Source organism: Glossina fuscipes, unplaced genomic scaffold (assembly GCF_014805625.2).
Source record: "Glossina fuscipes isolate IAEA_lab_2018 unplaced genomic scaffold, Yale_Gfus_2 1, whole genome shotgun sequence".
Lineage (NCBI taxonomy): Eukaryota > Metazoa > Arthropoda > Insecta > Diptera > Glossinidae > Glossina > Glossina fuscipes.
In genome coordinates, this window is record NW_023998415.1 from 31,661,668 (window position 1) to 31,678,793 (window position 17,126).

Below are 17,126 nucleotides of genomic sequence, written 5' to 3' on the forward strand. Positions count from 1 at the left end.
AATATGCGCGACAACAAAGTTGAAAAGAAAAAATTTGCTGTAGCGTTTCAGTGTTCAACACAAACCGCACTCGGCTGATAGACTTGGTTGCTTTCATTCAGTAAGAAAGTTTAAAGAGTTTTTCAAGTGGAGGGTATGTAGAGCTCACAATAAGCTATTCATAATTTTCCCTTTCATATCCCTGACATTGTATTCGTACATGTTGTTATTATATATATTTGTTACCATAACCACATATCGTGCTTATCATGATGACATTGCTTGTTGCTGATGATATTTTGATGAGTTTATGTTGTTATCCATGTAGAATTTTCACTAAATGTAGATGAGTTGTAGATTTTATAAGCAAATTCATAAACCCCCACACGCTCACGGACCAACGCACGCCGAAACCCCTACTCAGAGAATACTAACAAACGTGTAGGCATATACTGTAACTGTCATTATAGAAAATAACAAAACCATATGCATAGATGCACAAGAATGTAACGTTCAGAATGTGTTTAAAACACAAATTATGCAATGAATAGAATTTTAGAGAAGAAACGCGTCTTACTAATAATAAACAATAACATAAGTATACCTTTGTCGCAGGCAAATAATTAGATTAATAGCGTTTCAGTTGTGCAGTAGCAGCCAACAGAAATTCGCGATACGCACACGTGGATGATAATCATAGTCCATACGAAGTATTACAAGGAACGCTAAAGAAAAGTCGGATCACCATGCTGGTTACCTCCCACGCCACTTAAAATTCGCGTAAATGCTATAATCTCCTTGCAATTTAAATAAATAAAAACGTAAAACCGAAACCCAAGAAAAGAGTCCTGAATTGGCTGAGTATACCCTGCCCAAGAAGACTCGTTACAAGTGGTCTAATACCTTAGCAGCTAAGAAATGAAGCATGTATCTTAATATGCATTATAAAAAGAAGCATTCACTCCTTTAGTTAGTTAGTTTGCCTGTCTATCTGTGCTTTTCTTTCCTTTTTCAATTACATTTTATCTTTTTAGTAAAAGATAAAAAAATGCATACACTTGTGTCTGTTCGCTAGTATACCCGTATGTTCGTTTCAATGCATACTTTTTCTCTTGATTAGTAAACACAACATTCATTGGACCCCACTTGCTTCTACTGCCTTCTTACTGTTTGCGAATCTTAGAAACCTATTTTGTGCAATCATTTTTTGCGAGCGTTAAAGACGAAAAAAAAAAAAAAAAAAATGCAAACGCATGTGAAGTTTGTGTGTTTGCATAACAGAATTTGTATTGTCACTGCCATTCGTGACGTTGTTTGTTGACGGGCGCTGAGCGACTGCTGTTGACGCGAGTCCAAACACGACTTGCCTTTGTTGAACTATGCGTGTGTGTGCATATAGATAATCGAAATGGAGACAAATATGGCTAACGTAAAACTAACTTAACGCTGGTGGAAAGCTTAACGGTAACATTGTTCAAACACAACTCTATGGCTTTGCATAGGCAAATCTACCGCGAACATTTAAACGATTTTACACACACACACACACACACACACACATTGATCTTGTTAAACAGGTTCCTGCGCTTACTTCTTACATGAACGCATACTTACGTTCACTTATACGCATAAGTTTTTGCTCGTAGTTTTTGCTATCTATACATGCATATATATATATATGTATATTATTTTTATTATTCACATATATGTACGTATAGATAAAGGTCAAGCATGAAGAAGAGAAGAAATGATCTACGTATATCCATAAGATAAGAAATAAGCGCAAACATATTTCCATGTTATTCTTATCACGCATGAAAACATTCACATACCAATACCCATACATTGATTGTAATAAATCGCATACCAATGGAACAATCTACGCATATACATGATGCACTTCATAAGTATAAACGCAATCGTAAGCAATGCACACATTGTAACGGTATACCGATGATGGAAACAAGTATAAAGACGCGATGCATGACACAGGCATTCTTTCAGTTGTATTTTCCGTTAGCCAAAGAGAGCCGCGAAACCGAAGTGTAACAGGAAAATCGTCCAAAGTGAAATAATAATGAAAGGAATTGATATTAAGAAAAATGGTGCGGAATTTCGCTGCGTTTAGTTCCCTTTAAACAATTCATGCTTAAGAATTCTCAATTGCGGGCAATAGTATTAGTGAGCCAATAATTGCATGTCGTTCGTATAGACATATGGACATTAAAAATATGTTAAGTAACGTAAAGTATTCTTTACCCCATCATAAGTCGTTAAATGTCTGCTTTTTGCATGAAAAAATTTACTTAGAAAAAGTTATTATTACTTAATTGAGCTCTGCTTGAGGAGCTCTGCCGCGTATCCGTAGGAGAGAAGATGAAGTTTTTATACGTTCCACTTAAAACTCAGAATATCTACGAAGGTGAGAAAGACTACTGCATGTAGGTTTTTCTAAAAGGCAGGACTGAAGAAGCAGTATTTGCGATAGTGTTTCGCATCGCGTATGAGCGACGTTAGTATGAGAAAAAGCTGAATGGTTTAGTTAATAAATAGATCTCTTCTATGCCTTTGCATGGCGTTCCATGGAGCTACCGACGCCTAAACACACCGCAGAGGGTGTTGGACACACACACTCTGAGCCCTTCAGTATGCGGTACCAAGTGTCTCTATGAAAGACCAAGAAATTCTCAGTCACGTATCTGATTTATAATGTAATCTTGGTGAAATAAAGGCATTGAAACTGATGCCAATATCGGTTCGGATGGAGTGTATCTTACACTGCTGTAAAAACCTCTAAGCGCATCATTGCTATTTCAGACAAAGATCATATTTACTATTAAATAGAATGTTTTTCTTACCATTAACTCATCAAAAATGTTATAAAAAATTTCATTTCGTTTTAAATAAATATTCAACATTAATACCATAACTTGGAATCGATAGTTGCAAATTAAGTTCAACTCAGATTGCCTTCAAAAATCAATAGATGAGATAAAATAGTTTTTATGAAAAAAATTTGCTTAATACGTTTGAAAAAGCCTGCTGCTAGTTTACTTGCCACCGAAAACTGGTTGGCATGTGTATTTTGTCAAAATGTTTGCGACGCTTGAAACCCAGTGAATCTATCAGAATGTATACCGAGATCTGAATCGACAAAAGCATATTCATCTTCGTTCGTTTGTTTGTCTGTCCAAAATTCTTGATAGACATTCCCGGCGGTGGCAAAAACGAATATCTGAGCTTCAATTTATGATTTGATGACCTTTGAAAGTCCTTGCCAGCCAATGAATATCGGAAATGGAACAAATCAATCAACAGAGACGCGTAACATGAACTGAAACTCTGAAACCATATTTTTCCGGGTTTTTTACTTAATATCCCCCCATAAGCTACAACAGATGCATACTAATAATAATAATAATAATTTTATGTGACTATAATTTTCTTACTTTTTTTATTTTTTTATTGGATTTGTAATAAACAAGCATTTTCTTGATGCAGACTATGCACATGTATAACTAAAGTATACTTGTATATTTCTAAAGTTTATACGGATACCTGCCTGTATATTTAATTTGAAAAGTTATTCCTCAAATGAACACAACAGCAACAATAAAAAGCTTTATGTTATTTTCTTTGCTAACATTGCACAAGAAAATATATAAATAAAAACAAGTAAAAAAAAAAAAATAATAAAAAAAAACACACACACAAAAGCAAGAAAATCATATTCGGCTGCGATCGAATCCTTTATACCCAGCACTTGTATCATGAAAAAGACCAAAAAAAAAAAAAAAAATAAATAAATAAAATTTAAATTTTCATAGTCTTTAATATTGTATGCGAGTGGCTTCTCATCATTCTTTCATTTCTGTCGAACATATGCACGTGAAAGTTTTCATCATTTACCTCTCTGCTCTAATTGTACACTGTAGGCATGTCCTTTAATCGATTCGATTTCTATTTTTGATACCAACGTTTCCAATATCGATTTGTTCAATATTTACTTCAGATGAAGATTCATCCCATTCTTACACTTAAATCTTCTTTCATGTACATTATGAAGGACTCTGAATTTCTATAACAAATGAAATCATTGAGTATTTGGGTGGGTTTACATCACACGACTTATGTGGTAAGAATGGCAGTAAATTGATTTTGTCATGAAATGTGTGGCAAGTGCATCGTTTTATTCGAATTGAATATAGCGTCCAACTCGTAATCATCTAATTCTTGCCACAAAAAATCAATTATCATGTTTCTCTAGCATTCCCCATTGACACGGACTGACTGATGCTCTGACTGACTGACTGATTCGCTGACTGTTCATATAATTTTCTTTACCTTTGCCTATATTGTTGTATCATAAAAATTTCAAATATTCATAATTGTGAATAAATTTTTTCACTTTACTTTTACTTTTCGTTCTTGGCTCTTATTTCTATGTAGGCATTTGCCAGCAAAATAATAAATGAATAGAATGCAGTTTTGCACGTAATAAACGTAATTTACTGGAAAGATATCTAGCGATGCCGACGATATACAATCGCTATTGAACTTGTCAAATTTCGTATCATTTTTAATTGTTGTTCGGAAGAAGATTCGAATTCACAGTAACGATGAAAGAAACTAAACTGTGCAACAGCTTTTTCTGTTTGCCAAAGAAACTTTGTAATCGTTTTATTTTTTTGTTTTTTTTTTTTTTTGTGTTCAACTGAAGCTTATTCTAATATCTTCTTAGCGTTGCGTTGTTAGCGTTCATTTGTTCATTTGTTTTGTAAATTAAGTAAGTTGATTAAAATTATAAATGAAAATATTTAAGGTTGCAGGTAACTCAGTTAAGATATATTGCGAATGTAGAAAAGTTAAAGTAGACTTGCAAACGATTCGCAGATGTGCAATTAATTAATAAATTTGTACAATGAAAATTCGAGTAGTTTTCTTTTACAAAAAGCAAACTGCGGTCGGTTACATATTTGTTGCGCAATATTTCTATTATTGCGTTGTTTGATGTTTGTTGCGTCACTATATTTGATTAACAACGAACTAACTACAGCACAGTTTCGAACGCGGCGGAAAGTTACAAAATGAAAAATAGATGAATAGTCAAAAGGAGAAGCTGTTTATTGACAGATGGTAGTTTTCATATCGTCGCTCGAATGCCAAAATGATTTAATGCAATAATAAATTGCGTTTCAAACATATTGATTATGTTGCATAACACTGGATGGAGCAATTTAAAATTCGTTGCAAAAACTAATTATAATTTTCATTTGGCCAAAAATTTCTGTAACGAATAAATTTTTTTTTTATTGTTTTGTGATTTACTAACCGATCAATGTCAAAACTGATTAGATTTGGCGAATGTTTTAACAACTTGGAGTATAATTTTGCCTATCCAGCTACTTTCAGTGCAATGTTATAATGAAAAATGATTTCGTTGCTTCTTCTTTTTCTCTTTCTTTTCGCCTTAATTTTTGCGCTTCGCTGATTCAAAAGGCTTAAGCAATACCTTTATAATACTGGCTATGATAGTAACCACAGTTACCCAGCCACAGTTATTCCAAAGTCAAATCACAAACGCAGTCAGAAGTTCGGGAGTACGTAGAGATGTGCATATGTGCAAAAATGAAAAGTTTTCTTCAACTTCTTCGGGCTTTCTAATCCTTTTTTAGTGTTTACGTTATTGCAATTTTGGCAAACCTAATTCCTGAGACGAAATCGGAAATATGCCTAAGATCTTCCCAACTTTTTCGCCATATTGCATTTATTTTTGATTGTTGTTTCGAGAATAATACAAAAAAAAAAAAAAGAAAAGAAAATTAGATAGATGGACAACGGCACTCACACACGACGAACGGCTAGATAAAGAGACAGAGGGGAAGATGGCTCATAGGGGTAAACGTTCGTACAGAAATGTTTAATTGCCGAATCGAATAGTATATGAGATAATTTGAAATGTCGAAGTGTTAACCACCGCCGCGCAGGGAACAGACTATTCCCGCCATATATGGGGAGCCGCTATTGCTGACAGAAGTAAGTTCTGCCCCCCTGGGCAAGGTAAGGATTATCTGAACACCATCAAGTCCCGGATAATCATCGTCACACAAACACTCCCAAGGTCAAGGTAAAACCGAAGGAGAAAGATGAGTGGATGAGACATCCCTCTCTCTCTCTCTCTCTCTCTCTTAATTCGTGTAGTGGTGACACCTCAGAAATTTAAAAAGCATACAACTACATAAATACTATGTTTTTCCTTATAAAGGGCCGGTTTGTAAACCAACTCTATCTCATCAAGTATATGTTCACATACATAAAGCCTAGTTATTGTCATTCTCTCAATTTTGTTAATACTTGTTAGGTCCACGATGCTATAAGACCATTATAGTAGTGCGGCTGTTCCAAAAAGAAGTGTTCTTTAAAAAACATACTGCTCCCGATTCATTCTCTTTCCTGGCTTCGAACAGTCGAAAGAATAGATACACAAGTCCACGTACAGATGAATGGATGTTATGTCGCTTATTTATATATATACGTATATATTAAATAACTGGGAAGAACTTTACAAATCAAATTTTAGATTATTCTGTTTAGAAACTACAACATATTTCGCCTTTTGCTAAAACATATAAAAAAATTTTCTTATTTTTAAATAAACCTTAAACTATAGCGGAGAAGTGCGATTTTTGTTCTTTTTCTTTCTAAAATTTTTTCAATTCCTTCAAATATTTTATACAAACCTTAAACTAATGTGAACGTTATTTTCACAATACTCCTGCTTTTGATATATAAAAGACATTTCCAATACCACATGAGATAGATAGCTAGATATTCCCTATAATTCTAAAGCTATAAAATATTGTAGGGAATTCGAATGCATTAAACCTATAGATAGGGTATACATACTAAAAAAAAAAAAACATAATAATAAAAATAATAAAAAAAAATAAAAAAAATAAATAAATAAATAAATCTATAAAAAAAACCTTAGCCCTGAAGTTTATGGTTTTTAAGTCGTTCTCTCATATTGTTCCAAGCTCTTCTTTATAGCATAAATATTTTGCGCACAATATAATAATAAATAATTTTTTGTGTTTTCTGTCGTAAAACTCTTTTAAAAAAATAATGAAAGTATAACCAGCAAAAAGAAAAACGAGAAAAAAGTATTCGCGTTGTTACAAATATTTCAACTTTATGTCATTTATTATATTAAAATTGTCGAATGCTTTTGAAAGATATTGATTTGTACTGGTCCCAATGGGCAAGGACACTCAAGGAGTGCGTAAACGGTCTCAACTCATCCGAAGTCCGCTTTCAGTAACGACAACACTTTTTTTTTATTGATCTATTGTTGGTAAAAATTTTATAAAATCAATAGCAATACCTTTTTATTAGGAAGATATGTTAAATAGAATTCCTTTGGCAACACAGCGCAGAGCTGGAAATAATTTTGATATTGAACTTGAAGAATTTCATCGTCTAATTGACAATGAATTCTTAGTGAGACGATTCTGTCTTTTTGTCAAAAAATCTGTGATATCGGCCTTTAGGTTAATCCTCGTCAGCGAAGCATTTAAAATTGGGCATATATCCCCTTTAGTTTTTTTTTAAAGTATATGGAAACCACACACAGTACATATATAGGGGTTATGTGCAATCTAAACGTCGTGATTTCGCGTATATTTAATATAAAAAAAAAAAAACTCATAGTGAAGTGAAACTGCTAGAACGTATGGAATTTCCTCAGTGATTTTCACTTTTTATTTAGTTTTTACTTAAATTTTCATTATTATCCTGTCGTTGCTTCTATCCCTTTTATTTATATTATGATTTCATTTTAAAATATTTTCATATTCAGCGGCGGCTAACTTACCCATGCATACACCCAGGCCATTAGAGATCGGTAGTTTTATGACACACTGCAAGGGCGATTCACATTGTCCGGAAAATTCGCCCGGTCCGCCACAGGTCTCGCCTAAAGTTTTGGCGCAAATACGGCAGCATCTTAAAATTAAATTAAACACAAATTTGGATAAAATAATAATAATAAGAAATTTGTTGTTGTTGTTGTTGTTGTTGTTTTTGTTAATATTTTGATTCTAAATTTTATTTAACGTACTTGCAAGGATCCCAAAGCATCATGCCCTTGCCTGGACAGTCCAACGAACGTATGACGTCACATTCTTTGGGATTGCAATAACATTTTAGACCGTTTACGGTGCGGCTGCCAGCCGCCACCACAATTAACAGATAACAGCATAAATATATTAAATATGTGCGTAAGTTTAGAAAACAAAATTGAGTTTTTGAGCACATTTCCTTCGTGGACTTGCCGCCGATCCCCTTTAAGATGTGTCTTTATCTATTTTGCGGACACTCCGGTTTAATCAGTCGTTTTTATAATTTAACGTAACGTTATTTTGGGGATTATTTCTTTCAGGAAGAAGTAAGGGATAAATGGTTCCTCTGCTAGTTTTTATCTTAACTGAAATTTATGTGTTTCGTTTTGCCATAGCCGTCCGCTTGGTTTATGCATTTTTATGATATTTTTCGTACTGTAAAGAAAAAAGCAATCCAAATGTAATGTTTTTCTACAATATATTCATGAAAAATGTTTTATTTTTTTTTTTATTTTTTTATTTTTATTTTTTTTTTTTTTTAAAGAGCGGAATAAATAAGCATTATGTATACGTAAATAAAGGGTAATGTTATATAAAACAGAGTTTGCCATCAAGAAATATTTGCTCATTCATATACCCTTTGTATATACATGTATATATTTCGCATATATTTTTATATACTCATTAGAGGTCTATTAAGACCGGATACACAAATCCTTCGATAGTTTTATCCCTCTTTAGGTTTTTTTACACTGTTTGGTTATGGTATGTCTGTTTGTTTGTTTTTTACGTTAATTGTTAGTTTGTTAGTTTGTAAGAGCACTTACTTAGATACAAAATTTATAGATTTTATACATTGGTACCAAAGTCCCGCTGTAAGCAAATAACGAAGAAAGAGATTCTAGTACTAGTACAATATCAACCAATTCTTCGGTCTTACTCTTCAGTAATTATACAATTGATGTTTAAGACGGCAGTGAAAATGTGCGCGGTGAACAGATTAAAGAAACCTTCTGCCTTTGGGTAGGTGACTTTAACACACAGCGACAATAGCAAATAGCATAAAATTGTTCCTTAATCACTTATAACGAGTTTAACCATTTAATCTCAATTCATTTTCAGAATTTATAGCTTTCTACACAAACATAAAACATTTGCCTAAACTCCTTCCTACATCTTATTTCCGTTCCATTGACTTGTCTCTTTTCTATCGATTTAATGGCTTTTTAAGAAAAACAAACAAAAAAAAAAACTCTTCTTCATTAGAATTTCATTTTCCTTAATTCTCTTTTACGAGGGCCAAGCAACATGTATAAGTATCCTAAAAATGTTATTTCATATTCATGATGTATGTCGCATGTACGTCATATGTTTTGCAAACTTTTTGTCAGCGTTCACATTTGCCCGTTTATTATGGCGATGGTATAATAAGTGATAATTGATGAAGATAATTTTTACTAAAGGGGAGAGGAATATAAAGGACATACAATGGCCAGAATGAAATTGAAACCAAGTCGCGCCATATCTGAGCAATGATTTTAGGGGCGAAACACTTTATGGATGACTATGAAATATGCTATGAAACTCATAGCAAACTATTTCATATAATTTCATGTTTTACTCAACGGTCGTCTCACGCATTCGTGCATTCGCATTCACTATTTACTAAAAAGTCCATAATGAATTTGATCCGTGTTACGAGAAAATTTACTTCTTTTCCTCTTCTTTTCTGTCCATTATGTATTTTTAAATTTTTTTCTTTCTCTATATAATATTTTGTTTGTTTATTGTTAAATTTACGATACCTTTTTTCATACTGTCATGTCTTGTGACCTCCTGAAATAGGAAGCAAAGCTTATAAACGAAAGGAAAGGAAAAGAGAAGAAAATTAAAATATAATACTTTAGATAGTTGAGCAACAGAAAATCAGGACTTTAAGTTAAAAACTGTGAGTTATTATTACTGTTCTTTTCTGTATTAGTATTACGGCTTCGCTGAAAAAAAAAGTAAATAAAAAAAATAGTGAAATACGGTGAAGAGGAGAACGTTCGAAATTCGTGAAAATGCGCTTGCCTTTCTGGCGAGGCCAGTTTTCTATTGAAGGTGTTGTTGTCACTGCATATTGCATAAGAATCTTATAAACACCAGTACACCCCACTTTTCGTGGCCACAAGTATGAAATACTAAAGTAACAAATTCTTTGAGTAAAATTTATATTTTTAGTAAAAAGAAAAAAGAGAAAAAAAAAAATAAATAAACATTTAAAAAAAAAATTCCAAAAAAATTCAAAATAAAATTTTTTTTCATTAAATTTGAATTTAAAAATGTAACTTTGCAAAATCCATATATATATTATATATAAAATATATAAACATTTTCAAATATCAGACGTTTATTAAGCTTTGCTTGAATTTAAATTCAATTCTTTATGGAGAATGGCCGACTTTTGCATATATCAGAAACGATGTTCTCTCGCAAATCGAAATAAACATAACCAGGAGTTATACGCTTTAAACTAATTTCGATATTTGCGATCTTATCGTTAACAATCTTAAACCAAAAATTATCCTTTCCATTCCAAGAATTTAAAAGGCTTGTGGGAAAAGAGATTTTATTTCTGGTAGCAATTAAGTTTTATATGTTTTGTGTTACAACATTGATGTACTTACTTACTTTTCTTTTCTATTTACACCTTTTTTTTTTTTTTTTTTGTCTACTAAATCGCACCATGGAAATACGCACTAAAAGGCAACGGACATAATACTGGTGGCAGATGCATCAGACAATTGTAAATTGGACGACTTGGATGACGTGTAACGGTACAACAACAAAATTATTTTTCTGTTGATTTGAAGTATCTGCTATCAAATTGCGGATTAGAAATTTAGAATTAGAAAATGTCCAAAAATTGACATTTGACCCAGAAAAGTGAGAGGTATTGTCGATCACAGTGACAAGTTTTAAAAGTGTTGGCTTTTATTAACATTTTTTTTAAATTATTTGGATTCTTATAATTTATACCACTTGTGTGTGTGGTGTAAATTTGTAACGCATGCAAATAAAACGCACAAGAACTTGAGATAGACCCTCATTTCATTATACCGATCCAACTGCAGTCGACTGTCCCTGTAATGACAGGCCACAAGTTTTGAAAAATCTCGATGAAATTTGACGCACTGACGCGTTTTGGCCCCGAAACTTAATCTTCATACGTTAAAAAGCCATATTTTTTATTATTTCTTTCTTGGACCGTGTAGATCTATCGTTTCAATTCCACTTGATATATAACAAAAATGATCGCAAAAATGAATGAATGATCGAAAGTGAAGGGTCTTCCTCGACTATAGTCCTGTTAGATGTTTTTTTTTTTTTTTTTTTTTTTTTAAGATTTTCCTCATATTATTCTTGAAAGCATGTCTTGTTTCCAGAAATCTCAATAAAAGCGATTATGAGCGATATTTATATAATTAGGTAAATAATTTTCACTGTATTTTTATAGTCGATCTTAAACACTATTACAAATCTGTTTTCTATGCTTTGCAATCATTATAAAATTGTGAATTGAAACTACTAAGCATAATAACAATTATTTAAATATACATTAATTTTATATACAAGTGCCATTTCTGATACATGCATTCACTCATGTGTACATGCGCATGCATACTAAACTCAATTTTGTACATATGCATTTCTAATTATATAATTATATATTAATATATTATATATATATATATATATATATATATAAATATGTACCTATTATATATTTTTATAAGCATTTAATTAACTCAACACTCTTTCTTTTTAGTATTTGATTATTTCTCATATAAGCCATTGCATCAGCTTAAGACATATTAAGTAATGGGTTAGTTGCTATGTACGATAATATCATGACATAAATGAATTTATTTAACTAAATATAAATAAATTAAAGAACGAAAACAGTAAGGAATAGAGAGGACCATACAATGAAATTATAAAGGATAAGAACTAAAAATGGAATAATTAAATGAGACGAATATTACTTAATTAAAGTTAAATAAATTAAAAAAGTAAAAAACAAAACAAAAACCAAGGAAAGGAGAAAAGATTATAAATGAAATAAAAATAATAATAATTGAGTCTTAGATATGAGTGAAGAGTATCGTACTGTTCTGATCTGTGATCGCGTACATTGAAGAGCATGAGAAAGGGAGCTGAGTTCTCAATGTGTGACTACATTTTGAGGCAGATACAATGTCAGGCACTCTAATGAAGCGTTAAAAACACGTGAAGTAAGTGATATGCGTAAATCCATATCTTTTCATGCAATACATGTAATGGACAATATTATAATTATATTGGGTCCGTGCTTGGGTAAGTGGCCGCAATTTGCGTATAACTCGCATCCATACAAAAGCATTGAGACTAGTTACACTTTAGCTAGCAAATGCTTATTGTGATAAATCATTGGCTATACCGTCTCTACTCTTTCAACTCGAGACCTTATTAAATTGGCATTGACTACTGAATTGGCAAGACTGCCCGCTTATAGATAGCAACAAATTTAATTCTTTGTCGATTTAACGATTGATTATTTATTATAACCTGCCTAGCGACGCTTTCAAGATCAGCATTCTCACAAAACAACTGCTATGTCGTCGGGCATATATATAATGATATATGACGCCATTTGAAGCGGTTTGAATAGTCCTTGCTGTACAATGAAAATAACAATTCAATTCAATAGTATACCCCTGCGGCACTCCTCGCCTTTTTTGGGATACCGACACTATGCATAACTTGGAAAATTTGTGCAGTTTTAATACAGTCCATTAACACTTGACTATAGTTAATGCATATTTTGCATAAACACGTGTGTGTATTTTTACTGACCTAGATTAAGCAAAGGCAATAACATTTTAATATTTCATTAATAGTATATATATATATATATATATATTGTGTGTGGTCATAATTACATAACCACAAGCAGAATTCTAAAGTAACTGGATCGTGTTTCGTCTCTTATGAACACATGTCTCTGATCCAGGAACTCAGCGAAGATTGCGAAATATTATCAAAGAAAGGATTAAGAGGAGTTTCTTAATTTACAACACGGAAATTGTACAATCTTAATATTAAAGCGGTCCTCAGCGAATAATACCACTTAACATAAATGACATCAGGGAAAACGCTGCGCGAATGACAATAGAATAATAAAGAATTTATGCGAATAATATTACAAATCTGATAGTGTATCAATTTTTCGAAGACTTTAGATGGAGGAGGTAAAATAGCAATTGAACGATATTCTACATTCTTTTGTAACAAGCGTACAGACTTAGTTAATTTTCAATAATCAGAGAATATATATAATACGAGTAATAATCTGAGAAATTTCAGAGAGTAATAATATCTTGGGAAATTTAGGATAAACGTCCACGCAGCTCATTGTATGTGATTTTATTGATAATATACTGATGAACAAATACCCAATTCATTGGTATAACGGGAGATGAATGCATTGAAATTGTGAAACATTTGAAGAGAGAACCTAATAAATCAATGATTGTAGGCAATATTTTTATGAATTCCGCATTATCGGCATTTATATCTAAGTCATCTGCTCACAGTGATAAAAGCCGATCACTTTTACCACATTACACTTTTGCTTATTACATTAGGCGTAACGGAATTTTGATTAAAAAAAAATCAATCAATGCAACCCTAATCGCGTATCAGACCTACTATGCATTGTCCATAGCTGCGACCAAGCTAATAACATGGCGGTCGAATCAGGGACGGGAATATGTGCATCATATAAAGTGCGTATACCCAACTTGTTGCTTGTTTTAACCTATTATTCTTTCGGAAACATAGAACTGCAAATTCTTAACCGTAGAAATAAGAACATGATTACAGATCATGGTTAATGCCCAACATAGCAGCAAAGGTTAGCAACGTTGCTTAACTGGTAATGAAATGTGTAACGCAATTTATCGCACGCGTATAATTCAAATGCTTAACTAGGTCTGGCCTATTCTCAATAAGCAAATTGGTTTGGTCCGTATATCAAAGAAAACGTCTTCGACAGGTTGCTTCAATTCAATGGCGTAAATATTTCCATTTGGTCTATATATATATTAAACTTTCTTCAAATCACTTTCTCGTTCAATAAATATGGATTCAGTTGGATATGCATTAAGTCGAACTCCGGACTAAAGACCAACTGATTCCAATTTTGTTATAAATGAAACTAACATGACTCCTACTATCGGCAAACGAAACTGATGAAACGAATTTAGATTAAACAAAGCATCGATACGATATTGCCAACCCCCTAACTTAGCAATAAAAATAATGTGTAGGTGTGTGAGCGTAGGTAAAATGGAATTTTTGTTTTTCCTTCTTCATCTTCTTTATCGTTCTGCTTGTTACAGAAGGAAATTGTTGTCATTTAGGCAAAATAGCTCTCAGTTAGCAGAACTATGTTTGCATTTTCTTATAATCCCTATCGTTGAATATATATTTATTTCAAAATTCAAGATCATTTATTAACAAGTAAGAAAATTATATTCAATCGTGAATGATTTTTTTATACCCGTCACTGTGATCTTAAAAAAACAAGGAAAAGAAATAAGTGTTCATACTTTGTACTAATGGGTGGATGTGACTGATTTCTCTATTTTTAAAATAAAAGTGGAAATGCATGCGGGTGTATTGTAGGCGTGCTCTTTGAAAATTTTGACTCCTTTTTCAAATTCTTTTACAAGTTTACCTGCGATATGTTCATTTTTACGAACTGGAGAATTTTTACGACAAGCACTATCCAGCTGCATAGATGGACACATGGACAGATAAGCGGACGGACCTGCGTAAGTGCATTCCGAACTTGAAAATCGCCAAGAATTTATACGCTTTATGGAGTTTTCTTCTGGACGTTATAAAGGTATTGAAAAAAACAATGAAATTATGACACAGTATAAAATTGAGTAGGCGTGGTAGATTTTTTCAATTATTTTTAGAGGTATTACACCATCACAAGTTGAATATACATTTCAATTTTTGTCGATTTATCTGGTGCACCTTACCAATTTTTTATTCCCTTTGAAAAGCAGAGAACTGCCCTTCAACATGTTTGACCCATTTTCAATGCCAATCTGCGTGCAAGAGCTTGTAACGATTCTGCCAAACTTGATGTCGATAGCTTAATTTTTGCGGCAAGAAGATTGCTTAGAACAGACCTTAGAGAGCAAAGAGATTGCACCAACCAAAGCAGCCAAGAAAAAGTATTCCTTCACCGAAGCAATGCTCGGTGTTACAAGTCAATAAAAACGATGGTATGAATTGAATGAATTATGATTGCAATTGCTTCCCCACCTATTTTATTCAGCATATCTGGTCCCCAGATACCAAAGAGATGCTCTACGAAAAGTGGTTTTGCTTAACCTGAGGTAATCGTGGCCGAAACTGAGGCTTGTTTCGAGAGCAGAGGCAAATCGTTTTACAAAAGTCATACAACGTTGGACTGAATGAATATTATCTTGAAGGAGAGCATCTTAATGAAAAAAAGTCGAATTTCCAGAAAAAAAAAAGATAATTTTTTAATAGGTCAGAAAACTTGTAGAGCGCTATATATTGCTAGTCGACATATTTACGGCAGGTTCATAATTCGAAGTGGAGCGTCCGCTGCTACCCATACCATTATAAGAAAAAGACTGTAACTCAAAATCTTTGGAGAATAGTTATCTAAAAGCTTCTTATAAATATTTATCAAAAAAAAAAAAAAAGAAAAAGACTCGGTGCGAGAAAAGGGGTGAGCAGCTCACGATTATGCCCTTGATAAACAAAAAAGACAACTTTATTCCGCAACACCAACTATTTGCACAAGTCCTCTTAAGAGTTTTTAAAAGAAGTTTTTCCATCCACCGTACAATTCCCGAGAAAACTTTTCACTTTCTATGCCTTTAGTTGCAGTTGTTGCTAAATTGTGTATCAATGTTTTTTTTTGTATTTTTTTTTATGCGTTTATAAGTGAAGAATTATCGTTTTATAGCTTAATGTGAATGTGTTGAAATAATGGAAGTAAAAGTGAAAAATTTTCGAAATCTCAGTTCAGTTTTCCCGATAATAGTGATTTTAATACACACACGAATGGGATATGGGTTCTGTTCTGGTTGTGTTGCAAATACGTATAAATATATTTGATTTTTAGTACTTTCAGGCATGTCAGCATTTCTCTGGAATCAATCAAAACGTATTTGGGAATAGCAAACAATGTTTTTTCACTATTTCAAATGGAATGTTAACGTAGTTATGCGTAAACCTTTCCTTTCTTGTAATTACACAAATTTTTGTCTTTTATTCTTCGAAAAGATCCGAACGTTTTGCGCCCCAATTCCAAGAGACATGCGTTTGTTAAAGTTTCTTGTGAAATGCTATGCGACTGAAACTATGCGAACACATACATATTTCTATCATTATTACATATACCCATCACTGAAGAATGGAGCTTGTACTGTACATTTTGTCACAATGTGTGCTAAACGCAAAAAGAAGCTTCCGAGACCCTATAAAGTATATACATATTTTGGATCAGCATGAAATTCTAAAATAGTTAACCCGTTTTTACTTGTGTGCCTGTGTGGCGTGTGCTGTTGACATTCTCCTGGTTGTGAAAAATTACGATATCGTCTTCAAATTTGGTAGAAACATTGGAAGTTTTTCTATTAGGTCCCTATTGAAAATGGACCAAACAAACGGGACAAAATATTTCAAACTATTTTGTACATTCCTCAAATGAAGACATAGTACGTGCCTAGAAATGCGTCAATTCTAAAATAAATATGGTGGTCACAACGATCTGACAGATTAGCTTTTTCTTAATAATACCACCGATATGGGTATCAAATAACGGGACTTGGAGAGTGGAAAGCGACAAACTAACTGTGTTGATTCCAGATTAATGATGATGGACGTCACGAGGTAGTGGATCAATTTTTTCGTTGCACTACCGTTGATATGGGCATCAAATAAAGGGAC

At 32.7% G+C, this 17,126-nt stretch overlaps 1 protein-coding gene across 1 annotated transcript in view; it reads right to left on the reverse strand.

Moving 5' to 3' along the window:
- Positions 1–8,535, reverse strand: part of LOC119632152 (cysteine-rich motor neuron 1 protein) — a 48,015-nt gene extending 39,480 nt beyond the window's left edge. Inside the window, exons 1-2 of the mRNA XM_038024930.1 lie at positions 8,099–8,535; positions 7,853–7,983 (exon numbers count right to left, since the gene is read on the reverse strand). Coding sequence (XP_037880858.1) covers positions 7,853–7,983; positions 8,099–8,295 — 328 coding nt within the window. The 5' untranslated portion in view covers positions 8,296–8,535. The remainder of the gene's footprint in view (positions 1–7,852; positions 7,984–8,098) is intronic.
- Positions 8,536–17,126: the final 8,591 nt, after the last annotated feature.